This window comes from Meles meles, chromosome 2, assembly GCF_922984935.1.
Source record: "Meles meles chromosome 2, mMelMel3.1 paternal haplotype, whole genome shotgun sequence".
In the NCBI taxonomy this organism is placed as follows: Eukaryota; Metazoa; Chordata; class Mammalia; order Carnivora; family Mustelidae; genus Meles; species Meles meles.
This window is the reverse complement of record NC_060067.1, coordinates 60,149,796-60,173,254: the sequence shown is the minus strand read 5'-3', so window position 1 is coordinate 60,173,254 and position 23,459 is coordinate 60,149,796. Positions and strand designations below refer to the sequence as shown.

At 40.1% G+C, this 23,459-nt stretch overlaps 1 protein-coding gene across 6 annotated transcripts in view; it reads right to left on the bottom strand.

The window, feature by feature from the left end:
- The window catches only part of BOD1L1 (biorientation of chromosomes in cell division 1 like 1), a 54,660-nt gene that overhangs the window by 15,285 nt on the left and 15,916 nt on the right, over positions 1-23,459 (bottom strand). For 4 of the 6 annotated variants that reach the window (XR_006816450.1, XM_045990922.1, XM_045990940.1 and 1 more), the window contains exons 6-16: positions 22,612-22,778; positions 21,257-21,368; positions 20,466-20,604; positions 19,431-19,503; positions 11,153-17,258; positions 9,254-9,318; positions 8,252-8,336; positions 4,146-4,195; positions 2,674-2,734; positions 1,114-1,184; positions 443-515 (exon numbers count right to left, since the gene is read on the bottom strand). Coding sequence is in view for 5 of the 6 variants with exons in the window: in XM_045990922.1 (XP_045846878.1) it covers positions 443-515; positions 1,114-1,184; positions 2,674-2,734; positions 4,146-4,195; positions 8,252-8,336; positions 9,254-9,318; positions 11,153-17,258; positions 19,431-19,503; positions 20,466-20,604; positions 21,257-21,368; positions 22,612-22,778 (7,002 nt within the window). In the remaining variant the exon portion in view is untranslated. The remainder of the gene's footprint in view (positions 1-442; positions 516-1,113; positions 1,185-2,673; positions 2,735-4,145; positions 4,196-8,251; positions 8,337-9,253; positions 9,319-11,152; positions 17,259-19,430; positions 19,504-20,465; positions 20,605-21,256; positions 21,369-22,611; positions 22,779-23,459) is intronic. The other 2 variants (XM_045990932.1, XM_045990961.1) reach the window with 1 other exon arrangement.

Below are 23,459 nucleotides of genomic sequence, written 5' to 3'. Positions count from 1 at the left end.
ACATTTCCATCATTGTGGCAAGTTCTGTGGGATAGCACTGTTATAGACCGTGGGAAAATCAACAGTATGAAGCACACAAGGGCTATTACATGAACTTTTATTAACGTACTTCACTAGCTCTGTGGGGCATCTGTTGATGATATAAAATAAGGAGTCAGATGGCACCTGGCTGGGTCCCAGGCACAGGTTACAGAAGGAGTGTGGGTCTGTTTGAGTTCCAGGGTTTGGGTCTTCTGCAGATAAAAATGTAGTTTCTAAATCAACTTCAGAAAAAGCCCTGGAGATGCCAAGCCAGTCTGGATACAAACTGACTCCAGAGCTGTAAAAGTAAGCAATTACTCCTCTCAAAAATTTTTGATATTGGCCCAATATTTTGGATGTAAAAATAATATGATCTTCCAAGATGTCTGAAAAAGGAATATATATGGTCTAAATATGTTACCCAGTTCATCTTCTGAAGAGGGATAATGCTTCTTTCTTTTTCTTTTAGGTATCTGCCTTTCTTCCTCTTCAACCTGGAATCAAGAATGACTATATATTAAAGTCAACAGAATTTGGAACCAAATCTACTGAAATGACAGTACATTTTTTAGCTTTAGTCTTTGAAATAAGTTTTTTAAAAATCTAGAATAACACTTTCGGCATCTAGATTTGGATGACATTTATTTTGTAAGGTTGAGTCTTTTTTTTTTTTTTTTTTGTATTGTATTTGAATGTAAATCCATATAAAACATTAGAACCTATTTCTGGTTAGTCACTGTATTCCAACCATTCTAAAATATATTTAAAAACAAAACAAAACACGCTTCTTCTTTTCCCATCTCTGAAATCAAGATATGTCTTACAATCAGTGGCATGTCTTAAATTAATTGGTAGTGTTCTCCTCTTTCAGCGGCCTAGCAAAGAACTGAGGAAAGACAGTGTAAGAAATAACATTTAGCCTTTCTGATGACAATGTGGACATAGTTACCAATAACTACCTACACAAGAGTATAAACAGATAAAAGTGATATGGAGATCCACTTAATTTTTAATACATACAAAGAACTAAGGCCTTTGTACAAAAGCACTACATACAAAACATGAATACTTGAGTTTCTTATGCAAACCCACCTCTTTAGGATTTGCTTCAACACCGTGATCTCTTAAGGCTTCTGTACTGTCTTTTCTGCTGCTGGATATCTCTGATTAATAAAAACAAAAAAGAGAAAAAAAAGTTAAGTATTTATTCATTCCAATACTTATTTTAGGGTGTGCATGGCAGCGGGAAGGACACTTTATAAGTCATTGTGACGGGGTCCTCATGGCAACCACGTAAGCTCTGTGATTCCCATTAGCAGAACGTAAATAAATGGGTTTATGGAGGGATGAGGTCACTGGACTCTGCATAGTGACTTCACAGCCAGTTTCCTCCAGCTCATGGAGCAACACAACGTGAAGATGTATTCAAGGAAAACAACTAGGTATTATTTCATAGCTATCAGATTAGCAAACATTCACCAGTCTGGTGAAACCAAAAAAGGACAAGGTGTGGAGTTATAATTGGTACACCACCCGGGGACAATTTGGCACATCCAGTAAAGCTGAAGAGGTGCCCACCAACTCAGCAATTCCACACTTAAGTTCCAGGTACATGACCTATGCATTGGGAGACAGGTACAAGATCATGCGCAGTAGCACTCTGCAATTGGGAAAAGTTGCAAAAGACCCAAATGTCCACCAACAAAAGCAAAAGAGAATTACAGTGGTATATTCACACAATGGAATACCAAAGAGCAACTGAAATAAAGTAATTAGAGTTATACATATCAACATGACACAATTTCGGAGCATAATGCCAAATGAAAAAACAAGGTGGAGACAGTTTCTCTAATGTGATCCCCTCTTCCTAAACTATGCAACATCAGGCTACATATGTTTTATGGAAATATATATAGCAATTGCAGAACAGTGGCTCCCTTTTGAGCGAGATAAGAGAGATTGGGATCAGTGAGGCATATGTGATTTCAACTATATCTGTAATATTTTTTTAAAAAGCATCTGAAGTAAATATACTACATTTTTAAAGATATGACAAAACTAGGTGATAAGGATATGACTGTTTATACTTATTACTGCTTTACTTTGGTTTGAAATATGGTATATTATTATAAAAATACTTCTTTCCCCACTCTTGGAATAAGGTATTAACAACATTCTATGTTCTTTTTGAGAGGAGAAGTATTCCTCTGGAGTTGGTAGCCTCCACAGGTTTCATGAAATGAGGCCTGACTCCTAGGAGAAGACTGACATAAATGCGATACCCTTGATCTACCAAACAGAGACTACCTGTCAGAAGTAAACACAGAACTTCTACAGTACAAACCTCAGGCAGCTACACATTTTATATTCACATTGGATTAAGTCCACAGTGAAGTTACTGAGAAAGTTCTAGTAGCTATTTATGTCAAGGCACCACTTAACAGCTGCAGGACCTTGAACAAGGCAGTGGACCCCTCACACCCTTGGTTCCCCAGCTACAGAAGTAATGCTGTTAATACCTACCAAATGATATGAATTAAGTAAGAGAAAATTTGTGAAGTAATTAGCACAGGACTTGGCATATAGAAAGCATTCAACAAATGGGAACTACAATTAAAACCAACATTAATATTACAAAATTCATTAACTTACCTTCTTTGTTAGGAGATTTGCTACGAAGTTCTTCATTTGCTCTTGAGCCTATATTTTTGGCCTAAACATACGACAGAAAAGGTTACTTACGGATAATATCACCAAAGTCTTAAAGGCAGAAAAAACAAGTAAGAGAACTGACATAACCTGGTTGTGGGAAATGTGGAAATGGGCTGGAATATATGCTCTTTTAAATTTCATCCACAAGAGGCAGAGCACAGAGCATCTTCCTTTTGAAGAAGTTCCAATTTAACAAATTATCATCCTACTATGTTTTATTCTCCTTGTCTTTAAAACAGTTATAACAAAAGTGTAAGAAATTAAAAAAAATAAATAAATAAATTCTGAATTCTATGAATTTTCTTCCCATCCCATATCCTCATGACTTTTATCTTTATTTAAAAATGCTAAAGGATTCTGTCATTTTGTCATCATCTCTCTGGCAAATCTCATCAACTGTACTTTTATTTTTTTAACTGAGGGGAAGTCTTAGAATTTCCTACAACATTCTAAATTGCAGAATTTCATGCATAGTTGGGAAGGCCAGTGATATTCTCAGATTGGGGAAAGGCAGCTGCCGGGGTCCTCAGGGAAATGAGGTGAGGAGGAGCACTGGCTCCACATTTGGAATCCTGTTGGAGAGTAAATCTGAACCAAACCAAGTGGGCTTTTCTCTTTCCTCTTACTCAGCTGACTGTATATGAGTTTCTAGCCATAAAGCAGGATGTTTCAAGGGGTGAAGATAGCCCTCTGGTGTCTGGCAGTGCACAGAGCTCCCCGGAGTTCTCTTGGGATACTGGAAATAATGTGTCTCTTTGCAATTTTCAGGCATTTTACAGAATGTTCTCTCCTTGTATCAGGTCCCCTGTGCATTAAGAAAGACATAAAATTTCTTTCAAGCACCAAAGACTTTATGACAGCCACAGCTGGGAAAGAATATGTATGCGTGGCAATTAGAGAGTAGTATCTTCATAAAGGCTTTCCAGAAATGCAAAAAGAACTTTAGTTCTCAAAATAAAATGTTTTGTTTATAGCACCAGGGTAATTTCAGATGCTGTAATCCAATTATCAAACTTGTTACAATAATAAAAAATAGAAAGTTCATGGTTCTTTGAAGGACTTCATTAATAATTCTGAGGTGAGTTTCCTAGTCTGAGGTATCTGGGCATTCTTCTGCTTCCTTAAATGTTTCAAGATACTGGCCTAAGAAGCCACTAGAATGCAGTGCTGCTGAATTCAGAGAGATCTTTTTTCCTGGGAAAAACAACTAAAATTCCTAACATCAGTGAATACAATCGTACACTAGCATGAGTATCTCAGCTGGTATGTTGCACGTGAGTGGAGAGTACACCACAAATAGCCTCCTGTCTCCTAAAGAATGCACAGACTACCCCCTTGCTAGATGTCCCTTTTATATTTGCTCTCAAAACACCAAGCCCCATAACAAAACCCAAACCATTATGGTGACTTACATTATTAAGTGATTCATTCACCAAGAAAGTTTCCCTCTGTAGTTCGGCTGCTGAAAAACAAAAATGAGAAATAAGGAAACTGAATATTGTTTCTGAACCACAGAGAATAAACTTAGAATTTTTTAAGGTAAAGCAGGACTATGTCACTATTGCCTATCTGCCTTGTGAACTATTAAATTCTGACCTATTATTTTCTACAAACTGTGCCTGCCATTGTTCCAGAAAAACAAGAGAAATTAATGTTGCCTGCATTTTTATAATGATGGCAGTGGTCCATTAAATACCTGCACCTATTTAACTATGTTGGTCATCTGAAGCTTAGGAGAAAGGTAGACCTTTGCTGTAACTGTTCAATAGCCAAGTGACACTGGTTCATTTAAAAATAATGCCATCAAGTGAAAAGTTAGACTATTCCTTCAAACAGCAATAGTCTATTTATACTCTCTGGAAACTTGAAGTACGAGGTCTACTGTTTCTACTCAACAATGACAGAACACACATTTTTCTTTTAAACAACTTCCTTTTACGTAAGTAGATCCCTTATTGAATCGTACCTAAACACAGTGAAGTCATCTGGAATAAACTGTGGGAACAAAGGACTTCAGAATCCAAAAACGTTACCTTCTTGACAATTAACAAATGGGATTATTAATTATTTGTACCTTTTTAAATAAAGATTTTATTTATTTATTTGAGAGCATGGGGGGGGGACAGAGGGAGAAGCAGACTCCCTGCTGAGTAAGAAGCTGGATGTGGGGCTCCATCGCAGGACCCTGGCATCGTGACCTGAGCCGAAGGCAGATGCTCAACTGAGCCACCTAGGTGCTCAATTATTTGTACTTTAACACATATATACAAGTTTTAACTTGTATATAGTTACATCTAGGTTTTGAATAAATCTGTCATCATTACGGTTTTAACGCATCAGCATGAATGGTTTCTCGGGCCTTGGGGTAGTCTTTCAGGACTGCCTGATACTTCTGTTTATAAGGCTTTTGAGATACATACTTGGAAGGTCACCCCTTCAAATGGTTTTGCCTTAGAAGGTCCCTGCTCTGATCACCCCAGATAGTCCTGGGTGAGGATTTATACATACTACTCCTTACACAGTGCCCTTCCCTTTGCTGTGTCCACCTAATGCAAACCTATTCATGCCTCCATATCTGGCTCCAACTTAGGGGGAGTGACGGGTGTTATGAAAATTCAAAACTTACATATTCTTTGAGCCTTCAATCCTTTTTTATGGAAATACTTAGGGAAACACGTAACTACACATATATGAAAGTTCACTGCAGCTTTATTTATAATAGTAAATACTATAAAACTGGAGACCACTGAAGATCTAACAAGTGGGAAAAGGTTACAGACTACTTTCAGCTGTTAAAACAAATGAAGTCAATCTGTATACACTAAGTAAAAAAAAAAAAAAGAAATTAGAAAACACTACAAATACTATGATTACATTTTTGTTTAAATATAGGATTGTATTTAAGGAGGGTATCATGAGAAGTGGGAAAACGATTATGCGCTTCTATGTGTCTTACTTTCTATAATTAAAGAGGAGAGAGAGATTGGTTCAGTTTAGACCCTTGCCCTCCCCAAAGCCCTCCCCAGCAAAGCTGACCCCACCAGACACGAATATATCTTTATTACAGAGAGCACCTTTCTCCTAGTATGTTATTTCCCTGAGCGCAGACAAGGACTTCATTCTCTACCTCAATTTCCCTTACCTTGCTTACCAATGTTTGTTGGGGGAATAATTTAAAGAGCCAAGGTCATCACATTGTAAACATATAGTTGCTCTCCTAGCACCTTCCCCAAGAGCTTGGATTGTGGTCTGGGGCACAATGTGTTTCCAAGAATACCAGCTCTACTCTCACCCCAGGAACAGAGCACTTGATTAATTTTAATCAACCAGCAAGTATGTTCATCTGGACAAAGTAATTAGTTTGGGATGGATAAAGGTACCTAAGCTGAATCAGAGTAAGTCTTGGGATTTTGGCCAGGAATGAGAGGACAAAGATATTTCTCTAGAGACTTACAAATGAGAAAGCAATTACCTCTACTGGGGGCTAAGGGAAAGGGAAGAAATTGGGTCTTTGCAAGATGGGTCTTTGGGGACATCACCATGCTCTTGGATCATGCTCTGCCTGAACTTTGCAATTTTGTGAATACTATTATGAACTGGATGTTTGAGTCCCCCCAAAATTCATATATTGAAACCCTAGGTTCCTAGTGTGATAGTACTTGGAGGTGGAGCCTTTGGGATGATTTAAGTATCATGAAGATGGAATACTGTGCTGGGTTTAGTGTCTTTATGGAAATAAGAAGAGAGAGAACTCTTTCTCTGCATGCATACATGCGAAAATATAACCAAAAAGAGATTCCTTACCAAGAATCTGACCATGCTGGCACTCTGAACTTGGACCTCCAGCCTCCAGAACCCAGGGAAATAAGTATTTGGTGCTTAAGCACTCAGTCTATGGAATTCTGTTCTAACAGCCTAAACTGCCTAAGATGGTGAGCTAATACATTTCCTATAAACATCTGTAGGTTTTTTTGTGACTTGCAACTAAAATCACCCTGACTGCTCTATGCAGCATGCATGGACATTTTAACATGGAAAAAAAAAAAAAAAGAAATAGCATAAATTTGGTGACAGGCTCTAAAGTTGCTTTTACTTTCCCCCCTAGTTAATATGCAGATCAGAAGAGACAATACGGTAATGACTAGAATACAAACCAGAAATAATTGTCCATTGTCACAATTCTCATTTCTATTTCCCTAACCCAGTGGTTCTCAAAGTGCAGTCCAAAGACCCCTGGGGCTCCTGAAATTGTCGTTCAAGGACTCCAAGAGGTCCACACTACTGTCAAAATACTAAGATGTTATTCACCTTTTAAATTCATGAGTACACAATGCAATTTTCCAGAGGCCATGTGATGTTCCCAGAATTATCTGAAAAGGCTATTAAAATCAACCATGTTAAGTGTGATGCTGAATTTCCTTCATATACTTCAACCAAGACAACAACAGCAACATATTGAATATAGAAACAGCACGAGTAACCAGCTGCTTTCTATTATGCTAGATTTAAAGAGATATGCGAAAATGCAAAACCATGTCGCTTTACTTACTCCATTTTGTCACTTGGGAAAATCTGTTATTTTTCACGAAAAACAGTGTTATTTATGTTAACCTACAGTAAGTTAATTATATTGGATGGATATGTATATTATAACCTTCTCAGTTTTAGTTTGTTATTTGGTAAATGTCAACAGGTATATTCCATATAACGAAAGTTCTCTAGGATCCTCAATAATTTTTAGGAGTATAAAGTGGTCCTGAGTTTGGGAGCTGCTGCCTTAAGAGGCTCTCTCCTACAAAACATGAAGTAGAACCTGAAGACAGTGCACAGAGACTGGGAAGAGCCTATACAAACTGGCAGCAGCATTAGTGGTCACTGGGGCCCAGCTAGAGTCCAAGGGCCAACAGGCCTCTAGAGGTGTGAGTGGGTGCATGGGCTATAAGCTAGCTTTTGGAAAGGAGTTGTGACAGCACCTGGAAGGGCAGGAAGGCGCATGGAGACACATTTTGGGGAAAGAGCAAGAGTCTGCTTCAAAGTAACTTGCCTTCTGCTGTACTTATTTGGAAATAAGAGATTTACACATTACCTTACATAAAATTGACTGATAACTGATGAGAAAAAGTATATGCTAAAAAGAAATAGTAAAGAATCCTCTCCAACCTATTTTAAAAAGTGAGAGACAAATTCACATAGCCTGTCAGTATTTTATTATGAATCAGCTATTATTTTGATTTAATTTTTTTTTTAAGATTCATTTATTTGAGAGAGAACAGAGTGAGTGAGAGAGAACATGAGTGGAGAAGAGGGGCACAGGGAGAAGGAGAAGCAGACTCCCCACTGAGCAGGGAGTCTGATGGAGGATTTGATCTCAGGACCCTGAGAACATGACCTGAGCCACAGGCAGATGCTTCACTGACTGTGCTACCCAGGCACCTCTCAGCTACTGATTTTAAGCTGTAACGAAAGATAAAACCATAGGCCAGGAAAATAATGTGAGTCACCGTGGAAAGGAGCTTACCTACTCCACTTGGCTTTCTCCCACATGGACTTGCTGGTGCTGTTAGAATTTCATGGTTTTTCTCTTCTTCCGACTGTACAAATGTCTAAAAAGTCCAAAGCACCAAAAAAACTAAGTTAACTGAGGGTTTTTAGAACAAGAAGTCATGACTAACCTAAACATAATTAAAACATCTAGAATATTTTAACAACATAAGAGACTACTTTCAATACTGTGCAAAATTGAAAATGGAATACGTGCCAACTTCCGAAAACAAAAACCAAAATCAATCTAATCTCACATTTCATCCATCAATGGTTCTCCCATTGCTTTAAAAGTTAAACTCCAAATCAGTAATGACACACATGACCCTCATTGATCATGTCCCTTCCTTCGTCAGGTCTAAATTTGTCCACAGAATGCCCTGTTATCACTGTAGTGCCCGTGGCTCACAACTGGTCTTCCTGCTCTGTGTCTAGAACATGCATCTTTGCCTACAAGGCTCTTTTTGTTTCTTTCTCCTCTGGTAAACTTCTGCTCTACTTGTAAAACTCCACTCCAATATCTTCCTTGAAAACCCTCCTGTCTGTGTACCCATGGCTCCTGCTAGTAAGTGGAGTCTCCTCTGCATGTACATAGTCCCAGGGTTTACTGCTATCTTGTCTCTCATATACTCAAGAGGGTGCCATGAGGTCAGGCTGCAAAGGGGGTGTGGAGATTCAAGTTATATTTTGGAAATAGATTGGGCAAAAACTGGCAATGGGTTAAATATGGGGTGAAAAGAAGAGACTGAAGGTGACTCCTGCTGTCCGGTTTGAGGAAATGGAACTATGATGGCACTATTTATTGAGATTGTTGAGGTTCTTAGCTTTCCCGCCTCAGGATATGACAGAAACAATGTGTAAGTGTCTTAAGTACACTGGCAACAGGAGCCACATGATGCTTAAGGACACATACATCTGTGTGCAGTCAAATGGCACTCATATCACCTATGGCTCAGCATAATTGGACTATCAGCCATACCTCAGTTTTCAAGGTGCCTTTCAGTGCCCGTCCTCCCAGAACATTCGGTGGAGACTCTTCATTGCCTAATGAAATTCAGACCATTAAACCAATTAAAGAATTTGCTTAAAAAATACACGCTGAATCAAAAGGTAACAGGATGCTATTATCTAGCATGCCATGACCCCTTCCTCTGCTGTTTTATTTTGCCATCAGTAGAAAACAATAAAAGGAATATGGATGAAAAATCTTGGATGAAAGGCAGGGGTCATTTACCCATTTTGGGGAGTGAAACTGTTTCTGGCTGTTAAGACGGCTGCCCAGAAAGAATAACAAAAGATTATTTCTGGAGACATCACATTTCCAAATATTTTTCTACAGTGTTCTGTATCAAGTTTGGGCCTAAAAGAAAATATTCTGGGCCACTGATATATATTCTCAACGAAGAAAATGTTTATGAACAGACTCACTTTGTTGCTTCACTCTGACACAGCAAAGCTAAAAATCGAATTAGGAAGCCATGAGGCAGACAAAAGGAAAATGGCATTTTCTCTGGTGGAGACTCAATCCTATCCCTGTTGTAGTCCTTTCTTTCTCTCTCCCTTGTCCCCCTGTGACTGTGGTTTCCAGTTCTTTCACCCACCCACACAGAAGCCTCCAGAGAAAATCCTTCCTTTCTCTAAGAGGCTGCAGGCTTTTCCTTGGTAAAACCTCTTTGGTTTTTTGCTCCTTCAGGGAAACAAAGGTGGGAAGGGGAAGGAGTAACAGACTGTAGCAATGGTTAAGTCATAAAAACCTGCAAAGCATTCAATTTACCCAGGCTAAATTCAATGGGAAAATTTCAAGCTATTTCAACCCTTGGAACACTTCTTCACGGCTCCTTTCTCAAGTCCCTATAATGAACAGGATTCAATATACTGGCCTCAGCTTCCTGAGGCTGTATTTGATGGCATTCAAGGTCTGTTCCAGTTTAAAAGTCCAGGATACCAAAATTTATACAGCCAGAGTAGAAAAGTCAACATCCCTGACCCTTCAAGTCTAGACCATGATGTCCCTCTGAGTTCTCAAAAATTCTAAGCACCTGCCACCAGAGTGTCACTGCCTACTTAAAATACAAGGCTGGATTCACAGGTGTTCCCCATTTTGAAGAGTTACCTTTGCATTCCCAGAGCCTAGCACAGTAGTAGCTGGCACAGAGTGTCCCAAGTTGTATGGCATAGTGAATGAGCCCGAAAGCTTACATTTTTGGGAAAGTTATCAAGTATGTCTAGCAAGACTGACACTCTCTGAAGCCTGTCAGGAGGAAACATTTTTCTTTTCTTTCAAATTTCAAATCAGAAACTCATTTTACTGGAACATAAAACTCAGTTAAAAAAAAAAAGTGCTTCCCTGATTTTAAGTAGCCAGCCAAACTGAACTGACACATACCACAAGACAATAGGACATCACATGAAGGCTGGAATGGTGTTTGTTACTGACTATTGTCCCCATCTTAACACAACAGAAAACTGAGGCTTAGAGGTAATTTTTTTCTAACAGGCCCCAAGGACTATGCAAGTTATTTAAACAACCAGAATCCATTTCCTCATTTGTAAAATGAGGGTGATAAAAAAAATACTCATTTCGCAGGGCTGTTATAAGGTAGTGTTCATTTTGACTCATAAGAAACCCGAGGGTCAAAGGTTTAGCAACTTGCACATGGCTGGCTGACTTTCCCTCCCCCAGCTTCCTGCCTCTGCTCTCCACAGGAGAAATGGGTCTAAGGTTTTCAGTTTTTAAACCCGTTTCTAAGCTCAATTTTCCCATTTGTTAAGTTATTCTGTGACATTCTGGAACCAAAATCCTCTTTTGGTTTAAAATGTACTCTACATGCAATCATCTTTGTAAGATGTTAAAATGTACAATTACAGCGATTCTCACCTATGTCATGCAAATTTTCTTCAGGATGAACCTTGAGGTCTGCCTCCTCCTGGGATGATTTCCTCATGCCATTACCATCTCCTGTTTTCTCATTGGACTCTTGAACCAGCTGTTTGCCATTGTGATCACCCTTTACAGTCAAGTCGTGCTCATAGTTTGGAGCAGACAGAGCTACACTGTATGCAGCTGGAAGGACTAGCATGTGGGAAGGGCCAATTTCTGATTCTTGGCCATTAATACATTCAGTGGTAGTGTTCCCGGGGGCCGTGGGCCAGGACTGCTCAGGGGAGGACGGCTCCACTGCAGTGCCTCTGGCAGGTAGCACATAATCGGTGTTTTTAGCAACAGGACTTACTGCTGGCAAGCAGCGGATCCCGAGGGAGGGGTCCTCAGCCGTTGGCCCTGCCCTTTGCTCTGGTCCCGGCAGATCCTCAGGTGAGTCCACTCGCCTCTGCAGATCCCTTCCTGCCCAACAGGTGGTATGGCCTGCGGTAGCCGCCTCCTGGCTCCCCCGTCTTCTCTGAACAGAGCTCAGCCACACACTCCCCTCTGCCGCATTTATGAGGCCCAAATTGCTCTCACTCTGTTCCTTCCCCACTAGTGGCACCTCGCAGGAACTATCCCACCTGTACCCCTCCTCCGATGCTTGTGTAGGCCCTGGCGGGCCGCCCGCAGCAGAGGGCTCATGGACTGCCACGCTGCGGCGCCCCTCCTCAGTGTCCACGGCTCTGCCCCCTGCCGGCGGCCCAGGGTGCGGACAGCTGTTTGTGCACATCAGGCTGGGCCTCGGGGCCTCGCCCTTGCTCATCCTGTGAGCTGACGGTGGCGCTTTCCCATCCACGCTACTCGAAGTCCGCGGGTTCTCATCCAGCCTGTCAAGGCCGGCGGGCACCTCAGCCGTGCTGGTGGAGATGATGGCGGCGTCACTCAAATCCTCCATCCTTGCCGCGCCAGGTGGCTCGTCGTCCTGCGGGAGAGCGCCCATCATGACTGCTTCTCGGCCTTCGGAGGTGCTTGTGGAAATCATGGTGGTGTCGCTGATCTCCTCTGCTCGGGTGACAGAGGGCTGGACATCCTCCTGAGGGGCGGCGCTAGACACGGGGCCCTCGCAGTCTTCTCCGGAGCTGGTGGAGATGATGGCGCTCCCGTCTTTCTCTTCCAGACCCACAGTGGTGGGTCGCACCTTTTCGCTTTCGGCGAGGTCACCAGAAATAGAAGCCTCGCATTCCTCTGCTATGCTGGTGGAGATGAGCGCGCACTCGTCTTTCTCCTCCTTGCTGGTTGAGGCAAGAGGGCTCTCAACCGCTGTGGCCGCACTGGGCATGGGCCCCTCAAAGTCATCGGTGCTCACTAGGCGGGGGTCCTGAGCGCTTTCTTCCATGGTGGCCACTGGCTGCTGACTTTCTGCACACGTGATGGTTGTGGCACTGGAAATGGGCACTTCGAACTCCTCCCCTATGCTCGTGGAAATCATGGCACACTCATCTTTCTCTTCATTTCTCATAGCAGGGAGCTGGCTTTCATCTCCTGACACTGCACTGGGCATGGGGGCCTCAAATTCCTCCATGTTTATTCTGGTGCCTTCCTTATTTTCTCCGGTTCTCAGAGCACTTGAATGACCTTCTTCCACGCCTGTAACTGTGCTTAACTGAGTGCTGTAGTCATGCGTGGTGCTGGTAGAAATCATCAAGCCTTTGCCTGGACTTTTACCCCCAGCTAAGCAAGTTTGGTTGGGAACACTGTCACTGGCTGTACTAGCCATAAGGCCATCACATTCTTCATTGTCCACCGAGGTGATGGTACCTTCGTCTTCTTTTCCACTGGGTGATGTGTGACCAGCTTCACATTCTGGGACTGCCCTGGATGCAAGTACCTTGTAGCTGCCCCCCACCAGGCCGGTGGAAATTGTGGTATCATCAATTTTTTCTTTTCTGGTGAGCAAATTGTCATTCTGACCTGAAGCTGCACTAGTCATGGGATCCTCACCACCCTCGGGAACTGGTGCCACTTCACCCTTCCCTGAAGCCACGCTGGTTACACTGCTTTCTACAATCCCTTTTGCACTGAAGCAGATCTCCCTATGTTTCACACCTTTCTCTGCACCACTCATGCTGTCAACATTGCTCTCGTTGGCATTGGTGATGGTGGCTCCAGCCTCTGCTCCTACACGCCCTGCTGCGGTACCAATCTGACTGTCACCTTCTTCGGCACTTCCACAAATTGATGCCCCTTCACTCTCCTCCTCTGTCCCAGTGCAAGTGGATGCATGCCCAATTTCATTTCCCCTTCCAGTACTGGTCACCACCCCTTCACCTTCCTCATCCTCCTCTTTTGCACCAGTGCTGGTTACAATTCCTTCATCATCACATGGCCCAGCAGCGACGGATGGTACGTTAGTGGCTTCTTTAGCTACTGTGCTGTCCATTGCACTCTCTCCGTTATCTTCTGATTCAGAACTTAGAGGAAAGCCCTCACTGCCTTCTTCTGAACCTGTGCAGCTCCCCAGCCCCTCTCCATCTTCTTCTGTTATCCCTGTGCTGGTGACGGCACTTTCACCTTCTGCCCCGTCATTCGCAGAAGCATTCCCTTCTTGGGGGGCACTGGTTCCTGGTGGTGTGTCATTACTGACGAGGGTCACAGCTGCGCCTGTAACCACATGCTCTTCCTGTCGTTTGGCGCCTGTTACTGGGCACATAATAGAGGTAGCACTTCTCCTTTCTGCTCTGGTGCATGTCACAGTTCCTTCAGTTTCTTTTTTGGGGCCCATTCTTGTGAGATTTCTCTGGAATCCATCCACCTCTTCACTGCTTAAGGAGCCCTCCCTTATTTCTGTCCCAGCACTTGTCACCGCGCCATCACTTTCAACCTCACTAATAAAGCTAACAGTTCCTTCAGCCATTTCCAAGTCTGTATGTGAAGAACCATCACATTTTTCTTCTGAGCCAGCACTGGTGACAGCATCATCCTTCTCTTCTGTCACACCACTGTTGACATCATCTTCAACCGTGACTTCATGAGCAGTCACAGGGCCCACTGCCCTCTCTTCAGATTCAGCCATAGCACACTCTCCACTTTCTCCCTCCTTGGTGCTTGTGAGGAAGGTTTCACTTTCGGCAAATCCTTCTGTGACAATGCCTCCGCTTTCTTCCGCGGCAGCAAAAACTGTGCATTCACTGGCTTCTACCCCAGTGTGAAGAGGATTGTTTTTAGAGCATGCACCTGTTATGAAGCCTTCATCTGCCTCAATGCTTGTGCAGGGCACAGCCACCTCACCCTCTCCTGTTTCTGAGGAAGTGGTCGTGGCATCCCCTGCCTTTACTGTATTTAGGGGAACACCTTCGTCCTTCCTTGCAGTGCTAGTGGCAAAAGAAGTCTTTTCTGCTCTGCCAGACCCGGTTGTGCCATCAGCAGTTTCTCCATTCCTCTGCTGTAAAACTGAGGAAGCAGCGTTACTTCCAGCACTGGTGTCGACCTCACTACTTTCAGTCCTTCCTTCAACCACAACTGATTTGTTTTCCATTTCACCTGGGCCACTACTACACTTAAGTTTGATGGTCTCAGCATCTTTTTCTGTTCTCATGCCTACTACAGGGTCAACAGTGATGCCAGACTTTTTACCATTTTCTAGTACCGCTCTTGTTGTCTGCTTTGAACTGGGCTCTGTGTTGAAGTCACTTTCTTTCCTGGCCATGTCCACAAAGCTGCCTTCTTTGTGAGCATTCTCATTTTCTGTATTCACATCTATTAACTTGCTACCAACAGGCACAATTACTTTTCCTTGTTTAGTGTGCAGCCCAGCAGGCTGGAAACCTTCTGGAATGTGTCTTCTGCTATCCATGCTTGCTTTTGCCAGTGTATCTACTGTGGAAACTGCCCCACTTTCTTTGCTGTCACTTGTCCTAGGGACTTCTGATTCCCTAAGAGTCAAACTTTGGTTAGGAATGTCAGAGTGCTCTACAAGGGAAGTGCTGGCTGTGCCACCTTCTAAAACAGTCCTTTTGTCAATCAAAGGACTTACATCTGCATCACAAGATTCTTTCTGAGGGATCACAGTTACTAAATTTAAGGACGGTGAAGGATCTAAATTTGGGGAATGCTCATGACCAGCATTTCCTTGAGCAACATGTTCTTCAGTGAGTCTGGTTGTGTTTTTCAAATTCTTCTGTGTTCTATCATTTTCTGATGGGGCTCGTGACAACAGTCTATGACTAGTTTCAGAGTCTGTATTTGTTTCATGAGTTCCCTGTTGAATGGGCTCTTTTTCCCCAGAGTTCAGTTTGGACACAGTGCTTTGGATATGTACTTTCTTGGTAAGTGTGCCTTTATGGTCAGCGTGCTTTTCAGAATTACCAACAACTCCTGTTCCACGTCCTGATTTACAGGCTGGAGCTGCTGTTTTTGAATCTACTGTGGAAGTTCTTAATTCATCCTTTAAAACGATATTGGTTTTTTGTTTCATAACATTTTCAGAGTCACTGCCTTGCTGAGAACTATTACTGCTGCCATCTTGGGTTTTAGATACTTCAAATACATTTTCAACAGATGGCTCAGAATCAATTTCCATTGGCTCTTGTTCAGACACTACTGTGGTATCACTGCACTTTTTTGGTTTCTGAACAGAGGGACTATTGACAGTGCTCAAGGAGTTTGCTGCTGGTTTTTCTTCTCCTTTGGTCATTTCTTGGGATAAGCTTCCTCTTCGGTTTTCACACAACCTTCTACTTAATTTCTTTTCCGAAACTGAACTATTCCATCTGGCCTTTTCATGGTTACTGTCAACTTCTTTACCATCCTTGTCATCTGATTTGTTTTCTTCCTTCCTTTTCATTTCCTTACTACCATGCTTTAAGGTTCTGCTTTTGTGCCCATCTGATAACTTTCTCTCAGGTCTGGAGGAGCCTGAATCCTTATCAGCCTTGTATTTCTCCTTTGCTAATGGTAACTTGGTTCTGTGACTAGAATCCTTCTGTGTACCATGTGCTGAGCAAGCGGCACTGTCCAATACAACTTCGACACCAATTTCCTCAGAAGGTTTGTCTTCAACTTTAGACTTCCGCTGTCTATCTGGGTCGATTTCCTCTGTGTTCTTCTCCTTATCTGGTTTTGGAGTGGCCACCTGTTTTGTGACGCTTTCTTGTAATTCCGTTTCAACTCCTTTTAACTGTTTGCCTTGACTTTTTGGTTTAGACTTTAACATAAGTTTCTCTTCTAGTAAGCTCTTTGTTCTTCGCTTTTCCTTGTGAACCACCTCTTCTGGTTTTGAATTACTATCTAAATTAGTTGAGTCTGTATCACACTTATCCTCTGAATAACTTTCACTTCTTCTCTGTAATGCGATTCCATGTTGCTTAGAACTCAGAGGATCTTTCTGAATTTTAGAATCACTTGATCTTCTTGATTTGTGCTCTGCCTTAGTCTTCTCAGCTGATATGTGCCTCTCTTTTTTGTTGTTTTCTTTACGAACATTCTCATCTGTTTTTATAATATATTCAGAAACTGGCTTTCCATCTTTGCCTAAAATTGATAACTTCCTTTCATTCTTATGTTTACTTTTTCGTTCAGTTTTTTCATCTGAAGAAAGTTTTGTTTGTTGATTTTGCTTTTGAATATTTTCATCCATTTTTAAACCTTTCTCTGAAGAATGAAGCTCAGTGTCATCACCTGTTTTATGCATACAGTCACCTTTATATTTATGTTTTGTAGATAATTTGTCTTCTGACAGAGTCTTGTCTTTTTCAGGCTTTTCCTTGGAAGATTTTGTCTCTTTCTTAGGTAGGCTTTTCACATGTGCTGCTTCAGAATCATCTTTTTTTAGATGCTTTTCATTTTTAAGTGTGCTTTTCTGTTTCTGGGGCTCTTCTGTGCCAATTTCTGACCGTTCTGCTTGCCTTTTCCCATCTCTTGTATCAGGTTCTTCCTGTGCCCCTTCCACCACAACAGGGGTAGACGTGCGTCTTTTATGTTCTCTTTCTATTTTGGATTCATTTTTGTTTTCATCAGCTGAATGCAAAGATTCTGAAAGTCTCCGGGCAGGTTTACTTGGTTCACTTTTTGCATGAACATGCTTCAGATCCTTTGAAGAAGACACCTTTTCCTTTTCACAATGCTGTAAGAAAATAAAAGTTAAAATATGAGCAATACTAAAATCGACTTTTATATTTAGACTTAACATTTGGGTACACTGGATATGCTGAATGTTGTCAGGTGTGACATATCACTTAATTTCAGCCAGCCTGTGGTAGGTATGGGTGACCTCATTTTATGCACCAGGAAACCGAAGGTCAGAGTGGCTCCATAACTTGATACCCAGGCAACAAGCTGAGAGGATTTCATTCTCAGTTGAGGACTCTTCCCACTACATCACAGACATCTGTGCACAATTAGTTATTTCCCCTAAGATCTGTCCATGCATTTGGGAGGCCTTTAACGTCAAATTATTAAAGTTCACTAATACCCATTAAAAAATATAAGCTGCACAAATGACAGTCCGATATTCTTTTTAGTCCCAAAGCATAGCTGACAATGAAGATAATTAAAAATTTTATACTGAAATAAATAAAGGTTTCCTAACATTTTAATTTAGGAGATTGAATTATTTATGGAAACCTCATGAATCCAGGCTACTTGTAGGTCATTTTACTTAGGAAGTTTCAAATGTACATGATAACTCACTGTAACACTAACCATATCACATATAAAGCATGTGTATGTTTATGTAACCAAAGGAAGACACTGATGGACGAGCACATCTGACCTTCCTCCCAGCCCCAAGGTATGGCACTGAGGAGATTATTAGTATTAATGAATGAAATATACTTTAGTACAGTCTCACTACTACCTGTAATTATTCGTATTCAAATAATGGGGTGAAGTTCTCAGAAAGATTTCTGTCTCTGGGTCAGTTTATCACTGTACTGTCTCAGCATTTAACACAAAAATTAATGAAATTTACTAACTCAGGGAGTAGGGCATAGTGAAATCTTAAAAAAACACTTTAAAATTCATCAAAGAAAGAACAGGGATTTTATCAACCTAATTTTATAGTAGTTCCAACCAACTAACATGAATAAAATTTTATGAGATACTTTTTCAAAGAAATTTATCACAAAATGAAGCTAAATATTTTAAAATACGCCATTAAAACATCAGGATATACTCATAAATATACCTATAATTTCTAAATAAAGAAATGAAGATTATTTATTGGCTACAAACAAATAATCTTTAAATTATTAGTTTTCCCTAACATAGTTAGGGTATAGGGGCACCTGGCTGGCTCAGTTGGTAGAGCATGTAACTCTTGATTTCAGGGTCATGAGTCTGAGCCCCAGGTTGGGTGTGGAGCTTACTCACAAAAAAGAAAAAATTTTGGCTTCAGAATTATAAATGTGGCAGGGTAAATAAGGATTTAAATCCAGTGAAAGTAAAAGTTTACCCCAAGAAAATAATCCAAACATTCATTGAACATAATTTTTACTATTTCAATTGATCAGATCTTGTAAGTAATCTAAATGCTCAACTCTAAGGAAATGCTTAAATCATAGTATGTCTATTCAATAAAACACTATGCAATCATTAAATATAATAATTAGAAGCTTACAAAGTAACATGAGATGAGTAAGAAGGAATATTAAAATCATTTTGCAAGATTATATCCACTCTACAAAATTACATATATTTACGGATGAAGAGTGTATTAGAATGAAATGGATGGTCCGCTATGGTGGAGGGATTTTAGAGCCCTCCCCTTTCTTTCTTTTTTTTTTTTTTTAAAGATTTTACTTATTTATTTGAGAAAGAGAGAGTGAGCAAGAGAGAGGGAGCATGAGTAGAGGGAGGAGTAGAGGGAGAATAGACTCCCCACTTAGCATGTCTCCCAATGTGGGGCTGATATTGGGACTCAGATCATGACCTGGGTGGAAGGTAGACGTTTAACCTACGGAGTCACCCAGGCGCCAGCACCCCCCTTTTTTCTTATTATCATTACTGGTAATTTTGTTATTGTCAATATAAGAAATAGGGGTGGGGCGTTAGGGGGTGAGGGAAAGGAAAGTAGGAAAAAGTAGCTGTTAACTAAATAAAAGATTACATGAATCAACTAGTTAAAATGAGGAATTCAGGCCATAATAGAATGGGCGTTCAAGAATGCTAAAGATGAGGGATTTTTTATTTAACTTGGAAAAGAGCAAATTGAATTTCTAAGTTTTACTCCAAAGGACTGAATGGCCTATATCTAACAAAAGAGAATTTGAAATAGGTTTTATTAATTAAGACACACCTCACTTGTCTTGAGAGATTCTTTCAAATCTTCTTCAGACTGTTGTTTCTTTTTAGAATTCTCTTCAATATTCCTAAGTGGGAGGGAAGAGTCATACATTAACTTGATTTGAATCAAATGTAAGTGTTTCTCAGGAAGGTTAAAAAAAAAAAAAAAGCTTCGTTTTTCTTTATTATAAACACTTGATCCATAAATGAACCCTCCTTACATTTCAGTTTAATTTGTATCTTAGTCAACAGAAGCAAACATAATCCCCAGTGTGATTTACTCTTGGCACTAAAGGAAAGTATACTTGAAAAAAAATTCCTAATTTGTTGCTTGAAAATGAATACTTTATTGGCTATAATTAGATTTCAAATGTCTTACCTTCTTTTGAGAAAATATGGTAGTCATATTTACTCAGACCAATAGTAATGAGGTACAATAAGAAAACTGAGAGCAGACTCCTCTGAGTTCTGCAGATTATTGATTCTGCTACCTTGAAGTCTGTGATAAATGTCCATAATTGCAACCTGGTCATAGCTTATGGCTCCAAGGACTTCAGAGTCACTTTCAGAGTCTCTTCAGCTTCCTAATTCTTATAGAATTAACTATGATAACACAATGATAAGTAAGAATTTGGTTCAGCCCTCTGGATTATGGGGAGATGCATGAACACCACTGAAGAGAATGCCTAGCAAGCCTGGAAAATGCATGCAGTCAATGTAAATAAGAGGTTATTGAATGTCCACAGTGGAGATATTTCCTGAGATTCTAGAGGGACTATGAACTCTGAAATTCTAGAAACAACTGTTTATGCATGTGCGTTTTTTGGGGGATCCACCCTCTAAAAATGATTAAGAAACACTATTTTGAAATATAGATATTAACACAATGAATTAAGCGACAAGAAGTAAAACCCTATGGTTTTCATAAACATGTGATAATGACACACACATTCAAGGTAAGGCTTTTTATTAACCCTGTCAATGCCTCTCTTCTGAAAGCATGCTGGGGGAATGTTACCATAGGAATGCTGCCAGATAAAATATGTACCTCGAATCTTTTTTTCTTTTTTTGCTTAAGGCTACTTTTTTTTCTAAAACTTTCCGTTCTTTAAGGACTTCTTTAATTCTGGGGGTTTTAAGTTCCACACTCTTTGCTGATGATTCTTCTAAATCCACACTATTTTTGCCTAGGAAAGAAACAATCAATAAACTGTATTTCAGAACAGAGTTTATAAACAACATTAGTATTTCTTTTTCATTAAGATTTTCTAATTATTTTAAAAATGCTAGATAGCTTTAATATCCTTAAGTTGTGCTGGGATAAAAAAAAATATTTTAGATGGAGGAGCCTTACCTTTTTAATTGCAAATATATATATATATACATATATGTTTTTGTATATTATACAGGATCACTGCCCAGAGTAAGTTCAGTTTGGGTCAATAAAATATTCCAGATAAATGTCTGACACTTTAGATAACATAAAGCGTTGATTAATTCTACTGATATCACCATCAAGGCTTGATTACTCATAGGTTAACAATTCATTTTCCAGAGATAATTCATTCCACAGTCACAGGAAAGTAAATTGCTAAAATGTGAGTTGTATGAGCTGGCACCCGACAGAATGTTTAGACACAGAAATATAATTTAAAAAGTTATTCAACACATCAGATTATAAAGGAAATCTCCCGTATCTGAAAATAGATTAGTTTTTTAACACAGTTTTTTGAGATGTAACTTAGATCATTATATTTTATAATCATCTCATAAGTAATATATCTAAAATTAATGAAGTATATAAGACATTTAAAATATTAAAGTTAACACTTCCTGTACCTTGATTCTTAGCTTTTGAAGACTTTGTCTTTTCAGCTTTCTGCTTTCGTTTTTCTTCAAGTTTCTCTCTATTAATTTGCCTTCTTAAAAGCCTCTCTTCTTTTTCTTTAGCCTAAAACCACAAAATAGTCAAAATTATCCTGACTATGAGGAACAAGCAAAAACACTGAAAAAAAAATATGTTTGCCCTTCACATGTTCTTACAAAATAAGGGGCTTTGCAATGCTGCCTATTCATTATACCACCAGAAGAACAAGAGACAGATGTGAAAATTTTTTATTACTCTTTCAGATTGCCATTAGTTTAAAGAATGGGAAAGGTATCATTTTAGGAAATGGTGATTTAATAAACCAGTTAGTTTAACTAAAAGGAGGGCTATTACGGGCCACTGGGTATCTCAGTCAGTTAAGCATTCAACTCCGGATTTTAGCTCAGCTCATAATCTCAGGATTGTGAGACTGAGCCCCATGTGAGGCTCTATGCTGGGGCATGGAGCCTACTTAAGATTCTCTCTCTGTGTCTCCCTCTGCCCCTGCCCCACTGCTCACTCTCTCTCCAAAAAAAAAAAAGCTGGAAATTATGTATGAACATCAAGTATACATAGGCAAATATATCATAATTTTTAAATTATTCTAAAGGAGAAAGTTGTGCAGATTTAACAGACAGGCTAGTCCTACAACAAATACAACTGGCTGGTTATGTTCTTGGAACCCAGGTTTTAAATGTGGGACTTTCTGCTTTTCTACTTAAAAAAGCCAAGAATCCAGTTATTGTGGGTTACTCCCACCACCCCATTCCCACTCAGAACTCAAAGTCTCAAAGTGCCAAAAATCCTAGGTATAGGCATAAATCCTGATGAAGCCAGTTCTCAAGAGATAAGCCATTATTAGCATTCCTACTTCTTTCAAATAATTTTCCTGGGCAATATTTCCTTATTCTAAAATGTGTAATTCTGTATTTTAATGTTTCTAAAACTGTTAAGTCATCTTAAAACAGATGTACACATATGATGAAGTGGCAATCTTTTTCTTTAAGAAGCTGTTAATAATCCAAGCACCCATCTTTAACTAGAAAATATGCAGACTGTACTCCCTCTTCATATTATACTGATGGCTACCCATCCTCTTTGTATGGCTCGATCCACACTGGACTCGAACATACCCATACTGTGAAGCACTGTTACCAAGTTCTCACTATTGATAAAGACACAAAGACCCATATTCCATGTTTATGTCTGTACTGCCTCATTAAATGACAGGTTCCTGAAGGCAGAACCAACATGTCAGTTTGGTGTGCTGCCCAGCCACAGACCCGTCAAATAGGTTAAAATAGCAACAGATCAGGTCTGAACTTACAATAGACTGGCGCCGTTGTTCTACAGTAAGCTCATCATCGGAATCACTGTAATACTTTGAGTAAAGATACGGTTTGTGAACATAAGCGTGCCGTACACTTTTTGCCTTTCCTTCACTGGGATCACTGGTTTGAGTTTTTGTTTTGTTCTGCTTGTTCTTCTCTTCATCTGGAAGAAAGCCAACAGAAAAAGGAATGCTTCTGTGAATGACCAATAAAATTAACACTATGCTTGATCAGCATCAAGTGGCAAAACAGTACCCGTGTAGTTCATGCACATCTGAGGTCCAACAGGAAATATCAGTATGCAAAAAATCAGAAATAAACATTTTAATGGCTGTAATCCAAATCTTAATTTATTTCTTACAATTAACTTCTCACACATAAAGAAAGCAAAGAAAAATCAGACCTTATTGCTATTTACGGTCCCTTGACAAATAGCTAATTCTCATTTGTAGGTCAGTGGATCTGGTATGAATATTTTACCACCGTAAAACTGAATAAATTTACTTGAAGCCACAATTTAAAGTGGGCTTGAAATTCTTTTTTTTAATTTGACTTTTTTTTTTTTAAGATTTTATTTATTCATTTGACAAAGAGAGATCACAAGTGGGCAGAGAGGCAGGCAGGGAGAGTGAGAGGGAAGCAGGCTCCCTGCTGAGCAGAGAGTCCAATGCGGGACTTGATCCCAGGACCCTGAGATCATGACTCGAGCCGAAGGCAGCGTCTTAAACCACTGAGCCACCCAGGCGCCCCTAATTTGGGATTAGATTTGAGATTAGATTAATTTGAGATTAAGAGTCCCTACACAAGAGGCCCTACACAAAGTATACATTAAAACTCCTCTACC